This window comes from Gallinula chloropus (genome assembly GCF_964237585.1).
Source record: "Gallinula chloropus genome assembly, chromosome: 1".
Lineage (NCBI taxonomy): Eukaryota > Metazoa > Chordata > Aves > Gruiformes > Rallidae > Gallinula > Gallinula chloropus.
In genome coordinates this window covers 11350887-11378069 of record NC_140085.1, presented here as the reverse complement: position 1 = coordinate 11378069, position 27183 = coordinate 11350887, and the positions used below count along the sequence as shown (strand labels likewise).

Here is a 27183-nt window from a genome sequence, read left to right as displayed (position 1 = left end):
CCTAAAGTTATATTAAAGTGTAAATGACACGAACAACTCACTACCAACTGTTAGTTTTTCAAAATGGACCTGGTTAGTCTTTTCTTCTATTCCTCTCTTGAAACCTTACAGTGTGGATTATCTGTTCTTAAAGTTGAGGTTGTTGATTACAAAATTGTTTTCTTAGTTCATTTTCCTTTCATTCATTATACCAGTTCTGAAGGTTTGGATGGATGGAAACAAAATACTGTGAGTGAATTTACACCCTCCTGCAGAGAGATTGCTTTTCCACTGCAGGCTTGACTTTTGTAAAAATAATCATCTTGGAAGATGTTGAATCTGTTTAGTTTAGGTAGCTTGATGTACTCTTTGTTTCTTTCTTCAATGACTTCAGAAGGCACTATTAGAGAAATGAACTAAATGTCTGTTGAGAAAGGAAGACATTCTTAAAACAATTACCTGTCTATAGGAAATGCCAGGACACCTCACTTGGAATAGTGCATCCAGCTTTCGAGCCCTCAACAAAAGAACGATATGCACCTGTTGGACCGTGTCCAGAGGAAGGACACAAAAATGATGAAAGTGCTGGGGCACCTCTTCTATGAAGGGGGGACTTTATAGCGAGTGGCCTTTCAATACCTGAAAGGTGCCTGTAAGAAAGCTGGGTAAGAACTGTTCACAAGGGCATGTAGCAGTAGAACAAGGGTTAATGGTTTTAAAATAGAAAAGGGGAGATTTAGGTTCGATATTAAGGAAAACTTCTTCAATATGAGGGTGGTGGCTCACTGGAACAGGTTGCCCTGAGAAGTAGTGGAGGCCCCATCCCTGGAAGTATTCAAGTTCAGGTTTAATTGGGCTCTGAGTAACCTGATCTAGTGAAGATGTCCCTGCTTACTGCAGGCGGGTTGGACTAGATGACCTTTGAAGGTCCCATTCTATGATTCTATGAAATATGATTAGTACATATACTACAAATATTTCGCTAAAATAGTTTTTTTTTAATTGTTGTTTCAAGATTGTTTTAGCGTTTCTTTTTCTTTTTTTATTCCTCTTTCATCACCATTTAAAAAAAAAATTGTAAGACCACTTCCCAGATATCTCTCCATTATGGATTTAAGCCAAGGTTGTACTAGTGGCTAATCTGAAAAGTAAAAGCTGGTTCAGCAAATCTGTGCTGGCACAGGATTTGAGACATTTTCTGTCTCTTTCTTGTCCTGGAGACAATTAGCTTCTCTTTGGTTAAGTTTCACTTCTGGGAATTGGAGAGGTAGATATTCCTAACATTGAGTAGATAGGACTGATATTTTGAGGATAGCAGCAGACATAAATAAGACTATGATTTGCCAAGAGCATTAATTTATTGTTACTAGATGTCTCACTCCAAACTCTAAATCCAAAACTACCATCCACTGATGATTATTTACTATGATTAATCTTGGAGGAACTGAAAATCTTGAAGTGCTTGATGACCCAGCTTAATTCCACAGTATCCTGAAAACCTTTCACTACAACCTTGTTCTGTTCAGTGCCTGAACCAAGCAGTGACATCCTAACACTTGATGGAGCCACGAAGACTACACTTACACTGTTCTATGAGTGGTCAGAAAGTACTTTAAAATACACCACAAATTCTGGATCTATACATAAGAAAAGCCTCCTTAATATTAAACTGATTGTGAAAGGTACTAAACAAATGAAGTGTAGGGTTTTGTTTCCTGAACAAGTGTTATACAGTTTTAGCTTGCCAAGTTTTGGGTGTCTCTGTATCATGCTCCATTAGACAGTGTGAAATTCCCTATATGCTTTATGCATGAGGCCCCTCTCACACAGAACAGAAAGATTTATAAACAACAAGCATTTGTCAGCAGCACCATTAGTGGTACCCTTTCTAAATAAATTGATAGAAAATTATAAATGGAAAATTCATTGTTCTTTTGTTTTGTTTGGAAGCTTCTGGGTGCTTTTGGAAAGCCTTCAACCTAGTCTTTATAATGTCTTAAAAGTGCTAGGAAAACTTAAGGTGAAAAAAGCATTAGAGGACTATAAGCTTGGAGTGCCATCTGGACCTTACTTCAGTAGAAAAGTTATCTTATTTATATACAGAAGAAATTAATAATGACATTGTATAATATATACTAACCCTTGGAAATTTCTTTGCAGAGTACATGGAACTGACATTGATTAAAGCAGAAATCCCACATGTATTTTTGTCCTGTTCTAAATTATTCAGGTCCTGGCAAGACAGTGCTTCATGCACATCCAAAAATAAATAAATCTTTGACAAACCAATCAGTTTTTTGAATGCTGTATTTTGAGGAAGGAAAAGAGAAATTGTATGTCCATCCACAAAAATTAGGAAAACTAATTTATTGTTGGTTGGAGGAAGATTTGTTCCTTTCTGTAAAACAGAAGGATTTTCCTTGTTATCTTAATGAATTCCAAACCTTCAGAAACATCAGTATCACAGAGGGCTGCAGTCTTTCCCCACCCCCCCAATCTGTTTTAGCTTTCCTGAGCAGACTACCTTTACAGAATTCAATAATTCATATTTTTAAGCACTCATTTAAATTAAGGAAGGATAAAGATCCTTAGGAGAGAGACACTAGGTAGACCTAAAGCTATTTACCACAAAGCTGGACTAAAGGTTATATTTCTTTGATTATGAAATTGCACAACAAGCACTGACCTAGACTTCCCCAATAGATGTTCTCTCACCCTCTTCTGTTTGTTTTTTCTCATTATCTTAACTGTGTCATTCTCAGCACTTCATCGAGGTGTTTTAAAAAAATATTAATGAGCCAATAGTATGGCATTCCAAATTACTGTGATCAGTGCCACACTTCACAGCTCCAAATAGGATTTTGGTTCCACTTAATAGCAGATAATAATCTGTCCTCGACAACCTCTGGTCTAATAGAGGGGTCAGCAGGGGGTAGCACTACAGTTGTGTAATTAATGAATCATTTACATGTGGGGAACGGATGCAAAATGATGAGGTGTTTTGCTAAAAATCCCATAGGACATCTGTGGGTGAACCAGGCATACTGCGTGGGATTAGACTGACCACTCAGTGCAGCCTACAATGGAAAAGTGTATAGTTGTCTCTTATAGTCACCAGACAGAAGTAGGCATTGGTAGGGTGAACATCATATCTTAAAAGGAAACATCTAACCATAGGGTAGAAAGTACCTAAAGCCTCCTCTTGGATATGTCATAGACAGTCAAGCGTTGAGCTCAACAGCAGGCACCTAAAATATAGACACACAAAGTTAGGTGAGATGGACATCAGTTCATGCTTTTGTCTTGCACAACTCTCCAGCTTTTCTTTGGTACTTCTTTGAAAGAAAAATATAATCCCATTTTAAAGATGAGAAATTGGAGAGGCAAAGAAAAAAAAAAGAAAAACAAAAGAAAAATATATGGGTGCTACTGTAACTTCTCTGTAACAGGAAACTATTTGAATAAGATCCAGAACCCTGAGTCAGCAGTGAAAAGGCAGAATTTGACAACTCAGAAAGGAGTCAAAACAGCTATATGTTGCTGGGACCTTTTCCAGAAAGTAGGCATTTTTTCTCCTTTTATGTATAAAATTAGCAAGGATTCTTCCTGGACTATCTTGAAGGTTAGAAAAAAAGAGACCCCTAAATTCTCAGGGTCTCAGTCCTGAGACTCGAGCTCTCTCAGATGTCATTTCCTCAGAAATTGTTATCTTTGCAATGATATCAGTCTTCATCCATGCTCCAAATGTTCTGCAGGCATTCAAAAATCTCTGGCATAAAAACTCTGCAGCTACAATGTCTGCCCTTTAACAAGTTGTCCCTTCAAGGAAAAAATACACTCAGATACTGCAGAGTACCTATAATCTCCTTTATATCTAACCCTCCCTGGTACCACAGTTCGCTCCTAACAACATGATCTTACTCTGCCTCATAAATCTAATATTTACTTTTGCTGTTTTCCATCTCCTTTTTTTTTAAATGTGTATCAGAAACTTTAAGTAAAGTTGACAACTTTGTACTGCAGGCTGTTGAGGACATGGCATCTAATTAAAGCATCACATTACACAAGCCCTGACATTCCAGAATACCCCTTTAGTACTGATTTCACAGAGCAGAAGTGTTATTACCCGTAACATCTTCATTTTCTTTTTTCAGACACGAAGGAATAGTTTGTGATAATAGCTGATAGGAAGAGAAGAGGAGGTGAATCCCCAAGCACTTCACACACAACCAGTGCCCCTTGCTGCATACAATTGTTCTGACATAGCTGTTGTCAGGTTGTTGGCAAGAAGGATCTGTAAAACACCACACAGGACTCCTAGTTTGACAGCCTGACACCAAGCAATGCTTTACTTCGGGGATGTTCAGATTAATAGATGATATAAATTCAACTTGAGAAAAGGTGGTGGAAACTGGTCCAATGAGAGAGTGATCCAGCCTCCTGGACATGACTTACTCTGATGGTTCCCTGCCATGGATACCTGCCCTTCCCAGTCAGAAAATCATGAAGCAAGTGGTGATGGTGTTTTTTTTTTCTTTTTTTTTCTGTTTTGTTTTGTTTCTGTGTTTAGTTTCTACAACAATGTTTTGTCTTTATACCATATATTATTTGAGAAGTATGAATCTCCCAATGTAACAAGATACTCAGTGATTTATATTATCTTCTGGTATAGGTATCTAAGAAAACCTGCAGTCCTCTACTCAGATCAGCTTTGGACTGTGTTCATGACTATGGAATATGGGCCTTTGATTAAAAAAGCAGTGTAGGCAACTCCAAACCATATGAGCAGTGTAGCTACATGTGGAATCCTAATGACCAAATATTCAGGATTCTCAAGGTTTTCCTTCATTTAGCTTTTAATTAATTAATTTTAAGAATAAACATTAAAAAACCCAATTATTTTTCTTTTTCCCAATGGATATTCAATTTTGGAAGAGACTTTAGAGTAAATATTTTCTTTTTTAAAAATAATTAAAAATTCAATAGAAACTTGCGTGGTTCCTGGCAAAGAAACAAGATTCAGAGTTCAGCTTTACTCACAACTCAAATCAAGCCAAATTCTTGGCCTTTCTGACTTTCAGAAAACTCGGTCTAAGTTTCTATTATGTGGCTCAATTTTGCCAAAGATGTAGATACATAAATAAACTTAACTAAAGAATTTTTTCCAAGGCAACAGAAGCCAGAAGTCTGTCCAAGAATCATGGCTGAACATCACCCAACTTGCTTTACTCAGCTTCATACAATCTATAGGATAAATGGTTAACATTAAAAGTGGCTGTAAGCTAGACTATGTGTACATAAACACCGGTTTATTGAATTTACAACATAAAAGCCCACAGCTGATATGAGTTCAAAATATGAGAAATCACATTATCCTCTTAGCTCTATTTTCCCTCAGTCAGAAATCTACAGAAATAGGGAGAGCAATGGCCTATCGCTAAAACCTGAAAATTATTTTTCTGAAGCTTGTAGGAGGGTTTACAGCCTGGTAATGTGAAATATGAAAGCCAAGAGTGCTGAGTTGTTATTTCAATATCAACTTGATGAATAAGAGTCATAAGTCCTGATGTAGCTAACCATTGACTTCAAAGCTATAAAGATTTATATCAAGAGAGGCTTTCTTTCTGGATCATTGTCAGATGAGCTGTCAAACCCTTTCTTCCTTTCCCTAGCTATGTATGTTTCTTTTCTTTCATACCCTCTGGCATAGACTCACCATCCTCAGAATCACTGGGGCACTGTTTTGCTATGAGGGATGGTTTTTATTTTTAATAAGCGACTCTGCCTTTCTTGATACAGCTACCATGCTGACACTGCTGGAAGACTAAAGTAGAAACTTTAACTTATCAACACTTCCAGGAGTGCTGCCTCCGTCAACTAAGATGTCAGGACACTGTTTTCCAAATCCTGCCTTAAGGCAATGCACGATAGTGATTTGCAACAGCACAAACCTTGTGAGGCTGCACCCACCAGCTCTCTGCGATGTGGCTTGTCTGTCCATGTGGTATCCCAGCCTGCACGAGGTTCACAGCCGCTTTGCTCTCAATGTGTTCCTGCTTTCACTGCTCACAAAACCAGGAAAGCATTTCCTGGATCTCTCTACCTGATCAAGCTGCTGTGGCCAGAAACCATGTCTGTACACTTCCTGCCTGCAGACAGGAGAGTTGCCTTGTCTCTGGACCACAGAATAAGTGTGAACACTTCTCATCCATTTGCTTTGGCTAGAGTTGTGGAGGCTGGATAGCTTCTAATCAGGATTCTTAGAAGATGAAAATAGTACTCACGGTCCCAGACTTGTAATAAATGTCCCAATTTGTAGGTTAGGTGTATGGCCTTGTCTATTACACAACTCTCATAAACTCACAGTATAGTTTACTTGAAGCCAATAACACATCAGTATGGATACCACACCACAAGTATTCCTATAATACGCATCTGAAATAACTTAGCTGGCTGCCTGCTTAACCTTTTCCATTCATGGTACCTACATGGGGGAGGTGAATGGGCTTAGTCCATGATGCAGCATTTTAATATCATTTCCCAGCTCTTCTTCTTAAGTCTTTTAGGCAAACTCTAAGTTCAGCCTCAGGCCCAAACAGTAATATTGCAAAGGTTCCCAATTGCTATACATATTGTCAGCAAAAAGATAAAGTAGGAGGCACTGTGCCTCCTGTCAGTTAGGTACTAATGGGCCAGCCCTGCAGGCAAGGATCTCCTTGTCTCAGAACTGAATGGAAAACTGGAGAGAAGCTGTGCTCCTGTTCTATAATTCACCATTTGGAAACACCAACCAACCCTCCGGATGCATGTGATTCCAGATGAGCTGTGATATGAACTAAAAGTGTGATCCTTACATTTTATAGCCAAAGAGGGTATTATAATTTTCTGGGGCAGTCACCTGCATTGCATAGGTTGTACTGGTGAAATGTGGTCATGTATATTCACGTGATTGGGTTTTGGCCTGGTTTTGACAAGGTTTCTCTGTTTTTTTTCCTTTAGGCTGATTGTAATCAGAGATGGAGTCAATGCTGTGAAATATTGAGTTACAGCTAAGGTACTCCACAAATAAGGGGCTTTACAATTACCACTTGCAGCTGGATTGAGACCACTGGCCTCGTTTTTGGTTTCAGTTTAACGTCACAAAGCAACCAGGGAAATGTCTCACATTAGGAATTTGGCTGGTGTCACATGCCTGGCAAAAGAGCTTTATGCATGCTGTCCCACTCTGGAGGTGCATCTCTAGCCAAGGCCATAGCCTGTGGTGAGCCATAGCTAATGGCTTGGGGAAATTTGCCTCTAATCTAGGACAATGGGGGTGGGGTATTATTTATTTTACTGCGTAAGCTTCCTGCCTGAACTAGTCTCGCCTTTGAATTCCTCCTTGTTAACCACAATTAAAGGAGAATTTCTGTGCTTGCGAGCACCAGACTGTTTCTGACCTTCTACAGCCCTGTGGTGATTTGGGTTATGTTAGGAGAATGCTGAAGTGTCAAAGACCTCCTCTCCTCTATACAGATGGTATTTCATTACAGATGGGATGCGACCCTCAGGTAGGAGAATTTCCCCCTTTTCTTCTGATATATCCCACAGCATAAAGCAGTCCTGGCATATCCCACAGCAACCACTCCACTCAAAACTGTAGTTACAAAGGCTGTTTTTATAAAACCTCAGAAATTATTCATGTTATGGACATGAACAGCATAAACCTGTCAGCATATATATAAAACAGGAAGCAGATAAAGACCTCACCCAAAATTGAAGAGGAAACACTTAAATTTTGCACAGATTGGATGGATTTTGCATAGGGCAGGTGTCAAGAGGGTGCAGGCAGACTCTTCTCAGTGGTGGTGCCCAGTGACAGGACAAGGGGCAATGGGCACAAGCTGGAACACAGGAAATTTCATCTCAGTATGAGGAAAACCTTCTTCAAGCTGAGGGTGACAGGACACTGGGACAGGGTGCCCAGAGAGGCTGTGGAGTCTCCTTCTCTGGAGAGAATCAAGACCCACCTGGATGCCACCCTATGCAACCTGCTCTAGGTGATCCTGCTTTAGCATGGAGGTTGGACTAGATGATCTCCAGTGGTCCCTGCCAACTCCTACTGGTCTATTATTCTGTAATGGAAAGGGCATATAAAAGCACTAAGTAGTGCAAGGATAATCACAGAATCACAGAATCACAAGGTTGGAAAAGACCTTTGAAGATCATCAAGTCCAACCATTCCCATCCTATGCTAAACCATATCCCTAAGTACCTCATCTACCCTTTTTTTGAATACATCCAGGGAAGGTGACTCAACCACCTCCCTGGGTAGCCTGTTCCAGGCCCTGACAACACTTTCAGTAAAAATTTTTTTGTAATATCCAATCTAAACCTGCCCTGGCACAGCTTCATGCCATTTCCCCTTGTCCTATCTCCTGTCACCTGGCTGAAGGGACCATCGCCCATCTTTCTACAACATCCCTTCAGGTAGTTGTAGGTGGTGATAAGGTCTCCCCTAAGCCTCCTCTTCTCCAGGCTAAACAGCCTCAGCTCCCTCAGCCATTCCTCATATGATTTGCCCTCCAGCCCCTTCACCAGCCTGGTTGCCCTTCTCTGCACTTGCTCAAGGACCTCAATGTCCTTCTTATGGTGGGGAGCCCAGAATTGGACACAGTACTCGAGGTGTGGCCTCACCAATGCCGAGTACAGGGACACAATTACCTCCCTAGACCTACTGGCCACACTGTTTTTGACACAAGCCAGGATGCCATTGGCCTTCTTGGCTGCCTGTGCACACTGATGGCTCATATTCAACCAACACCCCCAGGTCCTTCTCTGCCTGACAGCTCTCCAGCCAGTCTCCCCCAAGCCTGTAGCGCTGCATGCGTTGTTATGTCCCATGTGCAGCACTCTACATTTGGCCATGTTAAACTTCATCCCATTGGTCTTAGCCCATTGGTCCAGTCTGTTCAGATCCCTCTGAAGAGCCTCCCTACCCTCAGTCAGATCAACACTTCCCCCTAATTTAGTGTCCTCTTCAAACTTACTGAGGGAGCATTCAATCCCTTCATCCAGGTCACTGATATAGATGTTGAATAAGACTGGACCCAGGACTGAGCCCTGGGGGACTCCACTCGTGCCCGGCCTCCAGCTGGATTTTGTTCCATAAATAATAATAAACACTGTTACATACACACATGTCCTTTTTTTTTCTATCAAGAGGAGAAATTCTCAGAATGGGACTGGGAGGGAAAGTGAAGGTCCATTCTACACAACACTTCCCTAAGTAGTCTAACAGCCTGGCCTGGGAAAACAAGAAGGGTGGTAATAGGATCAACAAGTCCAACAAGAGCTAAATTGCTTCTAGCAGGACCACCATCTAAGAGATTAGCAGTAAATGTCCTTCTGAAAAGTTGTCTAGGGAAACTCTTAAAGAATCATAACTCTCTTGCCACAGTCCTTTCTGGATTAAATTAGTTTGTTGGTGGGGGGAGAGAGGGCTTGAGTTTCCTTTTGGTTTTGTTTTTAGCAGAGAATGGACCTTCTGCTCTAATGTGCAGTGGAGACAGTGAGAAGCAAAGCTCTTCCCAATCTTTGTTGACTTCTGCAAGACGAGAGGAGACACACTGAAGTTCCCAAGTTAATCATGGGTATTTTTAATTTGTTGTTTCACCGTAGGCAGAATCATCATCAAACTGATGGTAAAATACTGCATCTCTAAACTGATGTGATAGATAGTTGATGCCACAGGAAATGGAGAAGAATAGCTACCAAAGGATTGATGAAGTGCAGGTACTTGAACTTGGAGCAGTGATCTTGGAAGTGTACAAAAGACGTAAGAGTTTAATTTTTAAAATTATTATCTTAGTGCGTGAACTATTAAGAAGGGGGAATGCCCTGATAGGAAATCAAACCTCAACTTCTCTTATTCAAGAGCATGGATTCCTCAAAAAGAAAGAAGCAAATATGTACTTTAAAGCTATTCCTATGTCTAACAAAAGCATTCTTGTTTAGATAATTCAACAAGTCACACTAGCTTTCCACTGAAGTCAGCAGGACAGCTCACACGAGATGTTCATGTGCCTAAATCTGCAGGATAGTGATCTCATATATTCATTATTTATTTATATGCTGTTATGACATTCTTGTTTCCATCTCATTTGTATCTTCCTTGCACTTTAAACAAAACCTCTGTACACTTTACACCTATGGTTTTGTGTATTTGGTAAGATGGGTATTGAGTTTCACCATGGACTAGAGTAAGAAAAATCAATCTTTAATCCATTTCCATAGGTCTCTAGCAAAAAAAGTCATTGATAGAAAAAGGAAGTCACGTATGTCTTACATTACCCCACATTCATCTTTCTAGAACTAATTGTAAATGTTGCTCTGTGGTTGTGAAATATATATTTTTTTTTCTAGAAAAGTGTTCTGAGAAACTTCATGAGTCACTAAACAGGTCACAGTTTCTTGTGATTGCTGGGGCATATGTCTTTGTGACAGGAAACACTTACACTACCAGCACAGCTGTTTAAAAAACAGTGTAAAATGTGCAGGTGCATGAAAGACAAAGAAGAAAAAAGTAGAAAAAGAAGCTTCCCCTTCCTTCCTGAAACAACTTTGCCAATAGCTGTCTTTTTCTACAAGGAGTGTCTCAATATTCCTTAATTGTAAAAATTGGCATTTGACGTCTTTTTAAAAATTTTATTTTATTTTTACCTTTTGTTCATGGAAAATATAGGAAGAAAATTGACTTTAAAAGCTAAGAAACCAAGTTATTGAAGAAAAGACAATCTCAAATTTAGCTGTTTTTGTTTATAAAGACCTTTCTTTTTTTGTCAGATTGAAATACTGCAACTACACCCCAAACTAGCACTCAGTGTGAGAATTAAGTTAGCCTACATAACCTGACTTACCAATTTGCATAGACAACAGACAATAAATATCCAAACATGTTTTGAAGTTTAATGCATGGGTTTGTTTTTTTTTTCAGCTGACTATAATTAAAACAATTGTGCCTCATTTTGGTCTGCAATTCTGTCCAACAGCTGTTTAACACCATAAATCACTGATTTATGAATGTGAAATCTTGCATTTCAGAAGCAGAATTGTCTTCTCTGGAATGGAGGTGTGGGTCAGAGATGTATTTTAGGGCATGTAATGGAATATCCCAAATGCCACAATTAGTTAGTAACTCCAAGGATGGAGTTATATATGCTGATGGAATGTGTTGGATGAGCAAAATCTCAGTGCGCACACCCAGGAGTTGTCATTGTGATCATGCACGCAGAGCGGGACAGACCTTCACCCATGGATTGCCTTCACAGGCTTCATTGTATCTGAAATATTGAGAAGTGCAGTTGTGTAACAGTCCTTTTTTCTAAAAACAAATCAACAAAGAAACTGGAAGAGTTATGTCATGGACTTTCCCTAGAAATTCACATGTGCAATCTCCTTGGAAAGAGCCTGGGTGCAACACCATCAGTTTTCTTCAAACAGCACTTTGATTTCACAAATTATTTATCAGCCTTCATTTTTGGATTGCACTGGACCTCTGTACTTTATACAAACTGAAATCTATTTATTTCCTCAGACATATTTGAGGCAAATGACTTGCTTTACCAAGAGGCAGGAATATGGACACAGGATTTTCCTTTCAATTTTTGCAATAAGAATGCAGAATTGTTAAAAAGAACAAGGCTCGAGTTTCACCACACTGTTAGGAGCTATTTCATATCCCTGTGAAAGTTTGATGAGTCATCAGATATCACATAAATCCTGAGATGTCATAGTGATTTAGTACGATTTTACTAATAATTTTGTCATTTGTGGAAATAACTTCAAAAACTATCATAAAAAATATGCTTTTTTTTTTTTTGGCATGAGGACAATTGCAATAATTTATTTTGAGAGATTAAGGCCTTATTCTTAAAATCGTTATTTTTTTATCTCTTTTTTAAAATCACATGAATGTATACAACTCTAGAATTTTATAAGACAAAATTAGCAGTGGTATCTCAAACAAAAAGTAGCTTTGAAAGGGAGCATAACAGAACTCCCTCTGTAGCCATCAATGTATTAGCTGTTAAATACTTTTCCTCAGTGAGAGTAATTAAACACATGCTTGGCTTTATATATTGCAATGTTCCCTCCAGCAGCATAGCGAAACAAGTGCTAAATTTAAAGCAAGTGCTTCAGTTCTATGGTTTTCAGACAATTGACTGCAACAATTGTTCCATGGAGCAACCAGATGGTACTACTAGAAACCTCAGAAAGCTTTTCCATAAATGTCATTTCTATTTTCAGAACAAATGTTTCTTGAATTTCCACAACCAGAAACGAAGATGAGGCTTGTGTACTTCAGTTGTTATAATGTACTTAGTAATATAAAAGCAGGAGAAAGCCTGCTACATGTATTTTACCTCTATCAGTCACAGTTTCTGAATCAAAAAGACAATGGTTGTTAATCCACTCAGCATAGCGTTCTTCAGCTTTTCTCTGCTTGTGAGAAAACCAGGAAAAAAACCCCAACAAACCACATAGTGTTCTCCTAATATCCATAATTTATTACTATATAGACTGTAATTAATGGTTTACTCATTGAATTATATAAAAATGTTACATTCAGCAAATGTGCTTTCTTCTCAAGCTCTATAATTTTTCCCTAAGTTTAGGTCAACAATAGTGGAACCCAAGATGAAAGATAAATCACCTTTAAAAATACTAATCTTGAATCATAAGATAACATGAGACAAAATATCAGTGAAGTCACTGGAAAAATATTCAGATGATTTTATACTCTGTTTCCCAACAGCTGCATCTGATTCTATTTCATATAAGTGCAAGCTGGACATCTATAACCTCTGGGATCTTAACAGATGTTGTCATGAAGTTGAACATTTTTACATAAGCAAAAGCTAAACAAATTAATTTCAGGCCACCCAATGTTTCCAAAAGGCAATTGCCTGGCACTGCCAAAGATTGTATTACTCCATGCAAGACTATATCCAGACACTCCAGACATACTTTTCAAATTCTATTATTTGTGGCTTTAATTATGAATTTAATTTGACAGGTTTTCCTCTGACCAATGCCATCAAATACACAGACTGAGGCTAGTTCTGCTGTGTGTTTGTGTGTAGGAATGTTTGAATGATGCTTGCAGTTGCCGCAAACACCACCACCATAGTCGTGCTGCTGAGCAGAGGGGTTGAAATCTGCCAGCAGCCTGCATGGGCTAGGAAGGGGGAGAAATGAGTCGGATGTGAGGGTGGCAAAGAACAATCATCACTGTGCTAAATGATGAGATGTGAACAGGATGGATATCAACCCCACTGGAGATCAGTGCAAGCTTCAAAGAGTCTCTGTGCCATACGCTCTATGGATCATCCATGCAGAGTCTGGCATCTTGTAACTTTATATTATTATGATGTGGCTCACTGGCTTCAAGCTTCTTGTTGTCATTAGCCTAGAAAAATCAACTACCTTCTCTAACCTCATTAAGATTCCCCCAAAGAAAGGCTATTTTCCTTAATAAATTACGTCTGCTTTCCAGCAGTGGCTAATCCTTCAATCTCCTCTTCCAGTTTCTGCTCTGAGAAGCAAATGCTTGGCAGTCTTGAAAGTCTAAACTTCTCCTTAAATACATTATAAAGTAGAACAGTGTCAGAAAAAAACAGTACAGGACCATCTGAAGTTTTTAACTTCACACCAACAGGCATTAATGTTTTAAGCAAGTTCATCTATCACTAGAAACAGTGTGGCAAGAAATTGAGTATTTACCTATAGTTTAAATACAACCCCACTTATACAGTGATGATTGAATCACTTCACATTTCAGATTTGCTCAGAATTGAAATTAGCTCTTTGATTCAGCCACTGTGAATTTCATTTTATCAAGAATTAAAGCCATTACATGGCTGATATCCTATGAATAGGATATCAGTCAATTCCCCAGAGTTGGAAAAACAGATTATCTGTTGGAGAAAGATGATGTCCAGTATAGCGCTCATTCCATGCTGCATGTAAAAATGAACTAGCTTGTCTTTATTTTTGATAGAGGTTCGTTACATGCATATTATAAACTTAAATAAATTAAAACCACCAAAAAAAATATTCCCAAACAACAACAACAATCTGGGATTTTTTTGTTCTTTGGTTGGTTGTGTTTAGTGGAAAAACAGCCCCAAACTGTTTTACTGTTACTATTGCAATCATCATCTTCACTGTTTCTGAATTTAATTCTGGGAGGAATTGGGCTGTGTAAATCAGCTTTTTGAAAGCCTCAGCTGCGGCGAAGGCAGTCCAGGGTCTTAGTCGATGAAGGGTGAATACAGCTGAGCTATAAAGTATAGTATTCCACAGGATTCTGTAATTTTTAAATGGCTATTTAAGTGATTTAAAAAAAAAAAAAGCCCACCCCCACCCCCCAAAAAAAAAAAAGGCCCTCTAGTAACAGAATATCCATTTACATGAGACAACTTCTTCTGGAAACAATAAAGGTGCCTGTCTGTGCAGTGCCCAGGATAGGTTTTCATTCAGAACCATTTTCTAAGACATTTCACACCGTAGGTTCTCCTTCACGGTCTGCAAAGGAGGCCTTACGTGCAGGCTGCTTTAAAGCATGTTTTTACACATGTCATCTGCCACAGAAAAGCACAGCGGGGCTGTTTGACCTTGTGAAAGCAAAGCACACTGGCAGGTTGTTTGAAGCCCATGGGTAGTATCTAAAAGGCATAAAAATATTTGTGTCCACATGCAGACATCCTAAAAAAATCTCAATACCTCAAAATCTTAGTTTAACACCAACATTCCCCGAGAAGTACTGAAACACTTGAAAGGTATTCTTTCTGACTGACTTATAATTTTTTTCTGTGAAATTTTAGGCATCTGTCCTGGTTTCAGTTAGGGTAGATTTAATTTTCTTTCTCATTGCTGTTACAGCACTATGTTTTGGATCAGGGATTAGAGTGCTGTTGATAACACTGATGGTTTAGCTGTTGGTGAACAGTGCTTATACAAAGTCAGGGAGTTTTCAGATTCTTGCACTGCCCTGCCAGAGAGCAGGCTGCAGGACAGATGACTCAAACTGGCCAAACCATAGAATATGATATCATTCTCAGGATATAAACTTGGAGGAAAATGGCTTTGATTGCTGCTTGGGACTGGGCTTGGCTGGGCATCACAGGTGGTGAGCACACAGATTATGCATCACTTTCATCTTCTTCCTCTTCTTTCTTTTTCTTCCTTCTTTTTTTCTTTCTTCTTCTTCTTCTTCTCATTATTATTATCTTCATCATCATTATTATCATTATTATTATCTCTTTCATTGCTGTTCTACTAAATTGTCTCTATCTCAGACCATCCCACTGTAGGGAGGGGAGAGGTGAATGAGCAGCTGCGTGGTGTTGGCTGCCAGCTGGGGTTAAACCATGACAGCATCTGAAAACTCAGATATGATGCAGCTCATTGAATTCCCTGCTGTTAATAGAGGGAGGCAGAGAAAAAGCACCAGTTTGTTTCATTTAGGTGTACAGCTCTTCACATCACTCCCAGACCATCACCAGGCAGTGTTGGCATTGCTTAGCAGTCACCTTAGCCTGGCAGCTACACCTCATGGAGAGCAGGAAGCACCACTGTGGTGCCAGGTGTGCCCTTTCTGCAGACTATGTACTATGTGTGTATGACCTGACAAAGCAGTTTCTAGGTACTATGACATGACAAAGCAGTTTCTAGGTGTACTATGACCTGACAAAGCAGTTTCTAGGTGAGCCTCAAAAGAAGCAATCTGTCACCATTGTTCTTCCATGTTACTCAACCAGCTACAGGATTATGTAAAGTTGGATACAGTCACAAGTGGATGTGGAATTTTTGTTTGAATCTATGGAGAAGATGTTTTACAAGCAATAAAATTGCTTACTAAAACTAAGGTTGGGGCTCAATTCTACCTCCCAGTAGTAAGTGCTTAGGTTTAAGCACAACTGCTTTCCTGTGGATAAGGAGACTTTCAATTCAATGAAAATTAAGTATGTGATTTAAAGCTTGACACTGTGTGACTTGTTAGATTTGAACTGGACATAAACATTAAAAAAAAATCAACCTAAGGAAAATTGAAGTGATTAATGGCCTAAATACCATACTCAGAAATGTCCCAGGAACATTGTCTAACTTCAGAATCCCAAACCATAGCACCTAAGACCTAAAAACATGACTTAGTAAAAATCTGGGATCCCAAATACGCAAAACTGCAATACTAAAAATCCTGTGTGCAACTGCCATCTGCACAGGTAAAATACCTAACCTTTCCACAACCCTCTAGATCTTCAAGTTCTCCCTGTGTCTCCATTTACTCCCATGACATAACGAGTTATAGCAATTAATTTAAAAAAAAAAGAGTAAAAAACCCCCACATTTCAAGCTCCTTGCTTTTCTGCTTATTGTAGACCTTTCTTCAACAGCCTAATGGCAAGACTGTTCAAGGTAGCCATCTAGCTTGTAGGCTAGATTTCATTGCTGCCTCTGTAAGTGCTCACATTCCCTCTCTCATAGATATTCTCGGACTAAAGATATATTAGAACCAGATTTTTCACTTTTAAGAAAAGTACTTTAAGTGGAAGCACACGATGCAAAAGATGAGTAACATCTCCATCACCATCACCACTACCTCCCCTCCACTTTGGAAGGAATTCAGTGTTGGCCCAGACTGTGCTCCAACCACAGGCACAAAAACAAGCTTCTCTCACGACCTGGAGTTTGGCATCTCTTCCTTTATGTCTGCATAGCAATGGCTGTTAAAGCAGATGTAAGTCTGTATCATTCTCTGGTAGCTAAGACTGTCTTTCCTTAGGTGCAATTTACTGAGCCCAAATCTTGATCCTAGAACTAGCACAATTCAGCAAAGCAGAAGAATCAAGTTTTTAATTAATTAATTAATTTTAAATTAATTAACAGACTCCTTGGTCCGTTTGGGGTTTTTTTTTTTTTTTTCTGGATGTAGCATCCTCATACCTCCATTTCAATAGAAAAGTTGTGTGTACAACTGCAGTTCCAATCAAACCTCCAGTGGTTGGTCATCTGTACAGTGCTCCCTTCTCCCGACTATATTGTGTGGATCTCCACTGATCAGCCTCGGAACACAGGCACCTGGGGAATCGCCTAGTGCTCACCTTGGGAAGCCCACTGTTTATGATATGGCCCAGGTTCTCAAAGGTTTCATGTATGTTATTTCCCATACTGGAAGTCCCAGAAGAGTTCAAAAGGAAATGTAACCAGGACAGGAGAATTCTCCTAATTTTCAGGCAAAGCTGAACCTCAGTTGCCTGCTGAATTTCTCTTAGAGTAAATTGATTCCTGAAGGTATAAGAGTTTATATGGCAAACTGACTAACCCTTGCCATACTGAGTACTAATTGCTTAGCCTCTAAAAATAGCTTACAAGAATAATTCATGCTAACCACACATACCAAAACATAGTACTATTAGTCAGTGTTCCAAGAAAGTTAATTACCCTTTCATGGTGTGTATGTGCGCGTGTATTACCATGCTCCAAAAATGTGTTTTGAAATAGCCAAGCCACAGAATGGAGGCTGAGATCACAGAAGTCTGGGTTCGAAGCAACCGGGTTAAAGCAACAAGTTAGAATGGATATCCTGAGGTAGCTTCCATTCTGAATTCCATGCATCTTACCTTGTTTATGAAATAACTGATTCAGTTGCTAAAATAATCCAAATATTTTTTCTTGAAAAGGAAGAGTGAATACCACTTAAGTCCTATATCTTGTACTCCCTTTCTCAAATTAGCCGTCAGAAACTAGCAGCACTAAGGACCTGTAAAAAACCCACATGAAAATAATGGCTGAAGTAGCAGATGCAGCTTTTACTTAATGCAATGATTCCTCCATTTGAAAAAGCATACTACTAAAAGAGCTGAGAAAACTCTTTTTTAGGAATCCACCTTCTATGATGAAGGCAGATGGTCAAAGCCTGGGAAGCACCAGCAGCTTGTATAGCAACCTCCTAAACTCTTCTCACTGTGGAGTGAATTCATGACTAACTGTAAACAACTACAATTAGAAGAGACAAATCACAAAAACATGTTTACCATTTCCCCAAGGAAACACTTACTACCAAGTTAAAATATCTGTTCTACAAAGCATGGGATGTATGCTGGAGATCTAATCAAGAAATCATGAGGTCCGCAGAAAAAGAGGTTGAACCTCTTTTGAACCCCAAGAGAAACAGAGATACGGTGTTCTTTTAAAAGAGGAGTCTTTACTGAAAGGCTTCTGGGTTTCTGAACAAGATTTCAAAAGGAACTGTCAGCTATGTGGAATGTGATATTCTCAATCAGGAAATCTGAGAAACAGAGATATAAAATATTTAGAAGAAATTGTTAGAAATGAGATAAAATAATCATAGAATCACAAAACTGTAGGGGTTGGAAGGGACCGCAAGAGATTGAGTCCAGCCCTAATAATCCTGGAGAAGTCTTTTTTTCTTCCCTCCTCCCCCATACACACTTTGGAGAAAAAAAAAAAGCGCCTAATGGCCTATTAAGATTGTTTTCAATGTCTTTTGCAACAAGCAAAGTATGATTTAGGGTGTGCGCTTTGTTCAGTGGAGCGTTACAAGGAGCACTGGGCTAATGGATGCGACAGAAGGGATTTTATAACATCAGTGTTATATAACTTGTAGATTTTTCGTAGATGGTTAGCAGCAATAGAGCTGCATCGGACAATGTGAAGTCATCTCTCAAAATAATATGATATGACAACCAAAGTGTATTCTGACTTGATTTGCATCAGGGAATAGTTTAGAATATCTCAATGCAGTGCAGCCATTCCCAAATCAAGCTGATAAAGATGCTTGTATTTTCAAGAAGCGGGGGAACAAACCCTGTGCTTTCTGAGTTGGTTCCTGGTGCTTAATGAATAGTGTAATGTAGAATTTAAATTAATTGTGTACCAGGAAGGGATTTGGGGATTTTATTTATTTATAAATCTCAATGGCAGTGTACAGAAAACATGATACAATGAGTTCAGCATGTGGGGGTAATTATGTAGTTAGGCGGCAATGTTTAATCTAGTTGAGGCCAGTAATCTCTGGATGTCGATGTGCAATGTCATGCACTGCCTCGTAGCATTTCCACATGGGCGATCTGTTACTTTACAGCATTAGAATCTGCATTTGATTTCTTACTGTCTTATCTGACTCCTCAGGGATTCGGTAAATCCAGCAGTAATTTACAACTGCCATTCTCTCTGGGCTTTGACACATACAGAGGCAAGAATTAAAATCAGGCTTCTAAAGCAGTCACCACTTGCAGCCATCTGCCCTGCCCTTCTGCCGGAGCTCGCCAGGGCAGCGGCACTAAGTCTGAACGCCCAGTGAAGCAAGTCATGAACATCTCACGCCCATTATAAAGGTACATAGATCCCCCTGGTATTTCATGCTTAGCTGGGATCAGCAGCAGCACAGAAGCTAATTCATAAATCATACATCGATCTTTGTCAGAGGTGGGACATCAACTTGGGCAGCACTCAGCTGAGCCATCTGATTTTATTCTGCTTCTTTATGTGAAGGAACCCCTGGACTTCAATGTTTACAAGTTAGTAAATAACAATCCTTCCAAAAGTAATTGTTCCAGAACACCAGGGTTACTTCAGATGCTTTGCAGAGTATTATACTACTGATTGCTTCTGACTGCTTTACAGAATCTGTTTGTTACTTTTTTTTTTTCACTTTTTGAAATTTTCATAGTAACAAATGAAGCAGAAATGAGGGTTGGCTGCACACCCTCCCCCCCCCGAGCCCCCAAAATAATTGTGCTGAATCACTGTCTCCACATGGGAAAATCTTTTGGATGTGGGTGTAATTATATAGCAAAATCAGAAGTGTTATATAGCAAATTACATGTTTTTTTATGACACAGAGTGAACAGTCAAAATACTTGTTGATTTTAAATGATAAACTTTTATTCTGAATATACTGTTTTTGCACAAGAATTAACACAACAGTTCTAGGATTATAAACTTTTTATAACATTATTGTACAAATTTTTACAAAAAAATTCTTTTTTCAGGCTTGTCAAGTTCCACAAAAGTGTCAAGAGAACACAGGAAAAGGGAGAAAGGCCTGCTTGCCTTGTAAGAGCAATCAAGCCTGCTTTTGCAGAAACGCACACTGAGCATTTCAATAAAAGTATCCCAGAAAGCATGATCCGGACATTCCATACAACACAAGAAGAGAAGACAGCTTTTGTCAGATCACAATCGCAATTCCATGGCATCTGAACAAGACAGTATCCCTTTAGCCTCAGTGAAATTATTTCTTCAAGATGATGTTTTTCTTTTAAACCATAAACAGGACAGATGCAAGTAGCTGGGAAGAGGGTGAGGCTAACTTTTCAAAACTCTTGAATTGTTTTCAGACACTTTGTTTTAATCTTTTTACAGTAGTGTACAATGAGTATTAACAATATTAACATTGCGGTATGAAAAAAAATAATAAATCTGGCCTTTGTTAAAGGCTGGGATGTCTGATGAAGCCAGGGTATAACTTATCCTAAGGAAGGAGTTATTAAGATTTCACCTTCAGCTGACATTCCCAGAACACCCAAGTGTGTTGCAGTGCCTCGTAGGCATTAGTACACTCCTCAATGACCAGTGTGATAGCTTCTGAATTTTTAGGATCAGTGGGACTGAGGTTGTGTTTTGAAATTAAGACATACTAAGCATATTTTCTGAGCTTAAGTGTTAATGGGAACAAAAGATCTTAATGTCTCTTCAGTGATACCAAAAAACTCTCAACCACAGCAAGTAACACTTGGGTTGCAAAGGTCACTTAAAAGGGATACTGCCTATTTGAACCCAGTAAGGCCAGTTTTTAAGTTAGTAAAAGGAATATTATAGGAAAACTTACAAATGGCAGCAACGCTGGTTTTTGTCAAGTTAAGCATTAAAGCCTCAAGCATTAGAAACATGAAAAAGATCATACTAAAGTCTTAAAGGTACAGGACCTAAAAATCTTGTCAGTCATACCTGCTATGTCATGTTAAAAACCTGTTACAAATATGGACCACGGTCAGTGTTTTGGCAGTAATGCTGGTTGTTTAAATGAAAACTAGAAAGAAACCTTTCATGTTAAGTCCTCAGATCATGTTTTGCAAAGTACCATGCTGTAAGAACTGTAATGGTGGTTATTTGTCAGACATACAATAGGCTGCATGACTTCTGTGTAAACTAAAACAGTCCCAACGGTTTCATTAGTACTATTTAAAGGATCTGAGCAAATATCAACACAGCTTTTTATCTGGATTTTAAAAAAAAAAGTTTTTACAACGTATTGTAATTTGAAAATGTCTCAGTTTAAAGCCTAGGATCAAGTTTCCTCTCTCACAGACAAGAGAAGATGACTATTATGCATTATGTGAGAGTAAGGATACTCTCCTGCATGATAATATGCATATATTCGTGGAAGTTATTTCAGAGAGATGGTATTCACATTTTGAGACAGCTAAAGTTCACATTGCCTTTTCTATCTGTGTTTTGTAATTCGCAACTGTCTACGTAGTGCATTTTAAAAATCCTTGGCCATCACTTGGATATAACCAAGGTATAGATTGCTCTCCACAAATGAAAACTAAGCTTTCATGTTTTTCCTGTTTAAAGTGTTGAGTTCTCCAGGGACAGAACAAAGCCCTTCTGGGAGGGCCAGATCCTGAGTTTTCGGTCAGACAGGTATAACGGCTGGAAAACCAAGTGTGTATACAGAAACATGTTTCTTCAGGTCTTACAGAGGGGCTGAGGAGAGGAACAAAGGACATCTCCCTCTTTGGCTAACCCAAGAAGGCAAATCTGTCTGCATGGCATGGGCTTCTCCCTCGTTTTGTCTAAGGGAGGGGGGATGAGAGCAAAAAGGCCCAGCTGTTTTCTGTGGCAGCAGCAGGGTTTGTGCCACCTTTCTTTCTGCCTACACACTATTAAGTAACTCAGAATATGGCCTATCAGAATAAACAATCTGTTCCAAAATGTTAAATAATTAACTTTTCCATGAAGGGTTTCTTTTGGGAAGCTGAGAGAAAATTGTATGGAACTTAATATACTGACAATCTTTCGATAAAATAGAGTAACTTGCAAACTAGGATGTATTCTTCAAGTAAAAGCTATGGGTGTATTCAGTATTGGCCTAATCCCACAACACTTGTTCCTCTCCCATAAAATTTCAATTAACTGTGTTAAGGAAAAATATAGGATGCAATCTCAGCATTAGAATGACCACATTTTTTATCAGGTGGTAACTGATGATAGGGTGAAGAGAAGTGCAGCAATATGACTGGAAGGAAGAGCTCCAAGATTATCTTCCCTAGTATTATCAAAACTAGCTCACCTTCCCTGAGGAGGACCTGAAGTCATCCATGACTTTACTAGAGATTTTTGTTTTTTTTTTAAAGTTAAATCTGATCACTGAACAAAAGGTCAGGTTTTACTTTGTTCACTCACTGTATTCCCAAACATGAGAAAATACATAGCTGGAGCCAAGATACATGTGAAAAACAGCGAACCAGCCATGAGCACAACCACAGTAGACATCTGATCTTTTGCGCCATGCCATGGCTTTGAGTAGCTTCTTCAGTTTCCATAGGATATTAATGCATGCCCAATTATTTCTTTAAGCTTTTGGCAAGATCAAAATTATATCAATCGATCGCCAGCATAGACATACCAATGCTTTGCATTTTCTTATTTTTTTTAAAGAGCTAGTGTATTGTGCCATGTTAATATTTGCATATTGCAGTTGTTAGCGGAATTGTACAATACCAGCGGAGTTGCACATTCATTGGTTTAGCTGTCTTGCAATACTGTTTAGTTCTGAAAACTAGTAAAAAAAGCGCAAATCATATTTTGCATCAACACTATGCTACACGGTAATATTGTAATTTACTGCACCAATCTGTATCACCAATGAGGTTGTATAAAAACAACTTCTAAAATTATTATTCACAATCAAGTATCAATGTGCATACATATAGATTCAAGGCTCCCCATTTGTTTGGTTTTTTTCTAATCACAGCAACCAGGACATTTTGCTATTAAATATGCTATTTTCAATAACAAATAGCAACAGCAGAAGTTTTAATATTCCAGGTGTTTTTATATGAAGGAAACAAAGGGGGAACCTGATATGAACCTTAGAGAACATATACTTCCAAAAATAAACGTGTTAAATCTGATTTTTATATACTCAAAATATCTGTACACGGGTTTTCATGTGAGATCGCTATTCAGTAAAAAATCCAACTCAACCCTTTTGTTACGATAGCTAAATTTACCCTATTTTCTCAGCTTTTTCATTGCACAGTATATTCAGAGCTCTGCTTCATAATATAATTTAATATGATTTGATTGCAACACATTGCAATGTTCAGTTTCTCACACAATAAAAGAATCACTCAGTTACCTTTTCAATGGACTATACTCTACCATCAAAGAAAACAAACTGAAAACAGTAACATAGCATCATCATCATGCAAAATACCCTTGGAAACCAACGTTCAAATATCACAAAGACATTTTTTATTCACAAGCGTTTTTGTTTGAGCCTTTGAAGGATTTGTCTAGCTTTACATATCACTTCATTGTGAAAAGGAGGTGAATATTACATTAAAATTAACATTTTTCTGACAGAAGATGACACCAAGTTTAAGATGAGAATCACTTTTTAGTTAAACTCCCAAGCACCTTCATGATTTTTAAAAAAGAAGTTTTCTTCCTTCCTCCCTTTCTTCAGTTCACCAAAGTACCAAAAATTAGCTGGTTACATGATTTATTTTGGAAGAATAAACTACTCATCATAAAGGATTTCAATCATGCTGAACGTCTGATGAAGATTAGCCAATATTTTCATTTTACTGAAGCAGTTTGAACAAAACTGATGTTGTTCAAAGCAGCCAGCTTGGTGCTACTAATGCATATTAGGGAGTAAGTTTTCTTTTTTCTTTCCTTTTTTAAAAATAAGTGTTCATGTAAAAGAATATAAATCTTCAAGATATCCAAAGCTTAAAAGAAATCAAAATCATATACATAAGCTATTGTCAGGGGAGCCCTTTTACATGAAGTTATCAAGCAACAAACAAACAAACAAAATAATATCTTAGATTCCCCAATGAAGCACATACAGAATTCTGTTTGGATGGCATAGGTGATGCAGCATTCACACACGTTTAAGGATCCGACACTCCAACATGCAGCCACCGTGGGTGCCTTTATGAGTCTCACAATGAGTGATAACCAGACACGAGCACTGCTGTTCTGCTGCTGTCTGAATAGCTGACCCTTTTTAAAATTAAACTGAGGCTATCGTTTTGGCCGGGTCTTGATTAAGTTATGCAGGTTTTGGTTTAGCAAGGTCATAACTGGCAGTGTCTGCTGCCAGATAACAGCCAAAGTAGGACCAACTGAATTCCTACCATAGACCACAGTGATGGACTCAGACCAGAGACACCACCGCAGTCGGCCGAATCTTCCTATTGACAAGAAAAGAAGAAATCATTTAATGTTATATGCAATTCAATTTCCTGAAAAGTAATCTACATTTTAGCCATCAACATTTTGAACTATCCTTGAGGTGTCCTTTTTGGTCTTATAGAAATCATTTTGCCGAATGTAACAGCAAAATAATTTCTGAAAGTTTATCTGATTTTTGAAACAAAGAGTGGCATGACTACATTAGCTATGAGCATGGCAGGATTAAATACTTACGATGCTTTACTGCAATTAGTTATGAACTGGATGAGATACTTAATCAAACAAAAAATGCTACAAGATATACCAAGGGGACCCAGCAAACCACATCTATATTGCTTAAAATTACATCAATTTGGAGATTTTGAGTATCTCTTTATCGTGAGGAAAGATGGAAGAACAGATAACTTTTCAAGATTAGAAAACAAATACCAGAATAGCTTCATATCCATTACACCAACGTGATCACATATAAAACCAAATATGCTCTGCAGATGAAGATATGATCAAAGAGAATGAAAATCCTTTCTCTGTCTCACACTGATGTTGAACTCAAAAACAAGAACCAGAGTTTCTATTGGCTTTTTGTATGTTTGATGCAGTCTGTAGAGAAGACACCTTTCTATTTGAGTGCTTGCTCTGAGCTGCGCTGCTCTGTCATGCATTCAGTGTGCCACACAGCAATCACATCTCTTTTTCCCCAGTCCTCTTTACAGTTAGCTGCTGCTATTTGGTCCCACTTTTCTTAGGATGCATAGCTAGTATTTGTCACAACGTGGACTTACTCACTAGTTTCGTAGAAATCCATTTGATAACTGTTCTGGAGCCTGTAATATATACCTTCTTGTCTGTTAGGATCAATACAAACTATGCTTAGCTGTTTAAAACTCTGTGACAATGTTCTAGCTTTTCCCTGCCCTGCTCTGTCCACTACATATGAGATTCACCAGTAGGACTAAAGGCTGAAAATATTTGGTGTCCACTTGTTTTCACTGTATTCTGTAACCATAGCATAAAAAGACACTTTTAATTTTCCAAGAAATCACAAGCCTCCAGGAACAAGACTGCAGTGTAGGTGGTAAGGGACTGAGATATATTTGGAATTGAGGAAAGTTCTTGTACAGGAGGAACATGTTCAGGGAAGGACAGACTGCACCTGACCTGTAACACAGCCCCGCTGCTGATAGAAAAATTAATAAAGTTTTATAACAGAAAGAAGAGGAAAGTCAATGAGCATGGAACAGCTCCTGGTTCAGACTGGCATGCCCCTGAGGAATATGTAACTAATATTCAATGTGCCTTAGAAAAGACTGGGGGATAAAAAGTACAAGCAGGATAAATACGGAAGGGTCATTAAAACACCTTTAATTTAGAGGCACATTCTTCAGCAAAACTTTCAAGTGCTTCTACATCAATGCAAGAAACATAGAATTGAGATGGGTGAATGAAGATAAGTCATCAATGAACCATCCCAAAATAATACAGATATCAGAAACCTGGTGGAAGGAAAAAAATCAGAAGGATAGAGCATTGTCAGGCAAACAACTTTGTAAGAGTGACAGTGTAGGACACAGAGCAGAAGGACAGTATGTAAAGGATAATACAAAGTGTAACAGCATAAAAGTTTTACAGGAAAAGGAAACTATGATGGAATCTCTTGGGTAAGAAATTTCAGAATCAAAGCAACAATATCAGACATGAAATGTTCTGTGATATATGAGTAACCATAAATAGACTGGATTTTCACCTTACCAAAAAGAGATGTAGAAATCACACTTTTAAATGTTCCTTTTGGAACACCATCTTTGAATCATTAGTAGTGCATGGGGCCCAATTCAAATTTGTTAGTGGAGAGTTGCTGTGCATAGCTTTAGTACAGCTCTAGTAGTTCTGTAGACCACTTAGCTTTGTTTTATGAGAGATCAGGCCAAACAAATCCAAAACCAAAAGATATAAATTTCAAGAAAGGGAACTATGTGAAAAGTACTACAAGCAGTTAAAAAACACAAACCACCCCCGCACACACTTAAAACCCAAACAAACAAAAAACCAGAAAGCAGCAATAAGCTTCATTAGTAATTTCAGAAAGCAGATCCCTCACAAGGATCCAGAAGAATGTCAGAAATACAGCATTAGATACCCAGGTATAATGAATACCACAAGCAGAATAACAACCCCTTCCACCCCCAACAAAAAAGACAAGACCCATCCTGCCCCACCAAGAAAACCCCCAACAAACAAAAAACCCAAAACAAAACAAACAAAACAAAACAAATATACCCAGCCAAATCCCAAACCCAAAACCAACCTTAAGGAAATACCCCTGCATGAATCAGTACAGAAATTTAGTACACAGTCATAGGGAAAAGGTCAGTATTTAAGAAGTCAAGTTTACTCAAATGGGCAAGAACAGGAAAGCACATAAAAATGGCAGATTAGATATAAACAGGAAAGTAGGAGGGATGATAATTTTTGATGATTTCCCTGCAAAATATGCTGAAAATGATAGCCTAGAGTTTTGAATAGATAAAGAGCACAAAGTCAAATATGGAATTAGGGCAAGTGCTTGATAACAGAGGTGTAAAGATGGAATGTGGGGATTACAGGGAATAGCAAAGGACTTCACTGAGTTCTTTGTGTCAGTTTTAAGGGTTGAAGACTTTGTTGAGATTCCCACCATGCACAATGCGTTCTTTAAAGCAG

The 27183-nt window shown here is 38.5% G+C and overlaps 1 protein-coding gene across 5 annotated transcripts in view; it reads right to left on the bottom strand.

Moving 5' to 3' along the window:
- Positions 1–24267: 24267 nt before the first annotated feature.
- CACNA2D1 (calcium voltage-gated channel auxiliary subunit alpha2delta 1) overlaps positions 24268–27183 on the bottom strand; it is a 410029-nt gene continuing 407113 nt past the window's right edge. For all 5 annotated transcript variants that reach the window (XM_084263178.1, XM_084263177.1, XM_084263180.1 and 2 more), the window contains one exon: positions 24268–24482. In XM_084263178.1, the coding sequence (XP_084119304.1) occupies positions 24366–24482 (117 nt within the window). In that variant the 3' untranslated portion in view covers positions 24268–24365. The remainder of the gene's footprint in view (positions 24483–27183) is intronic.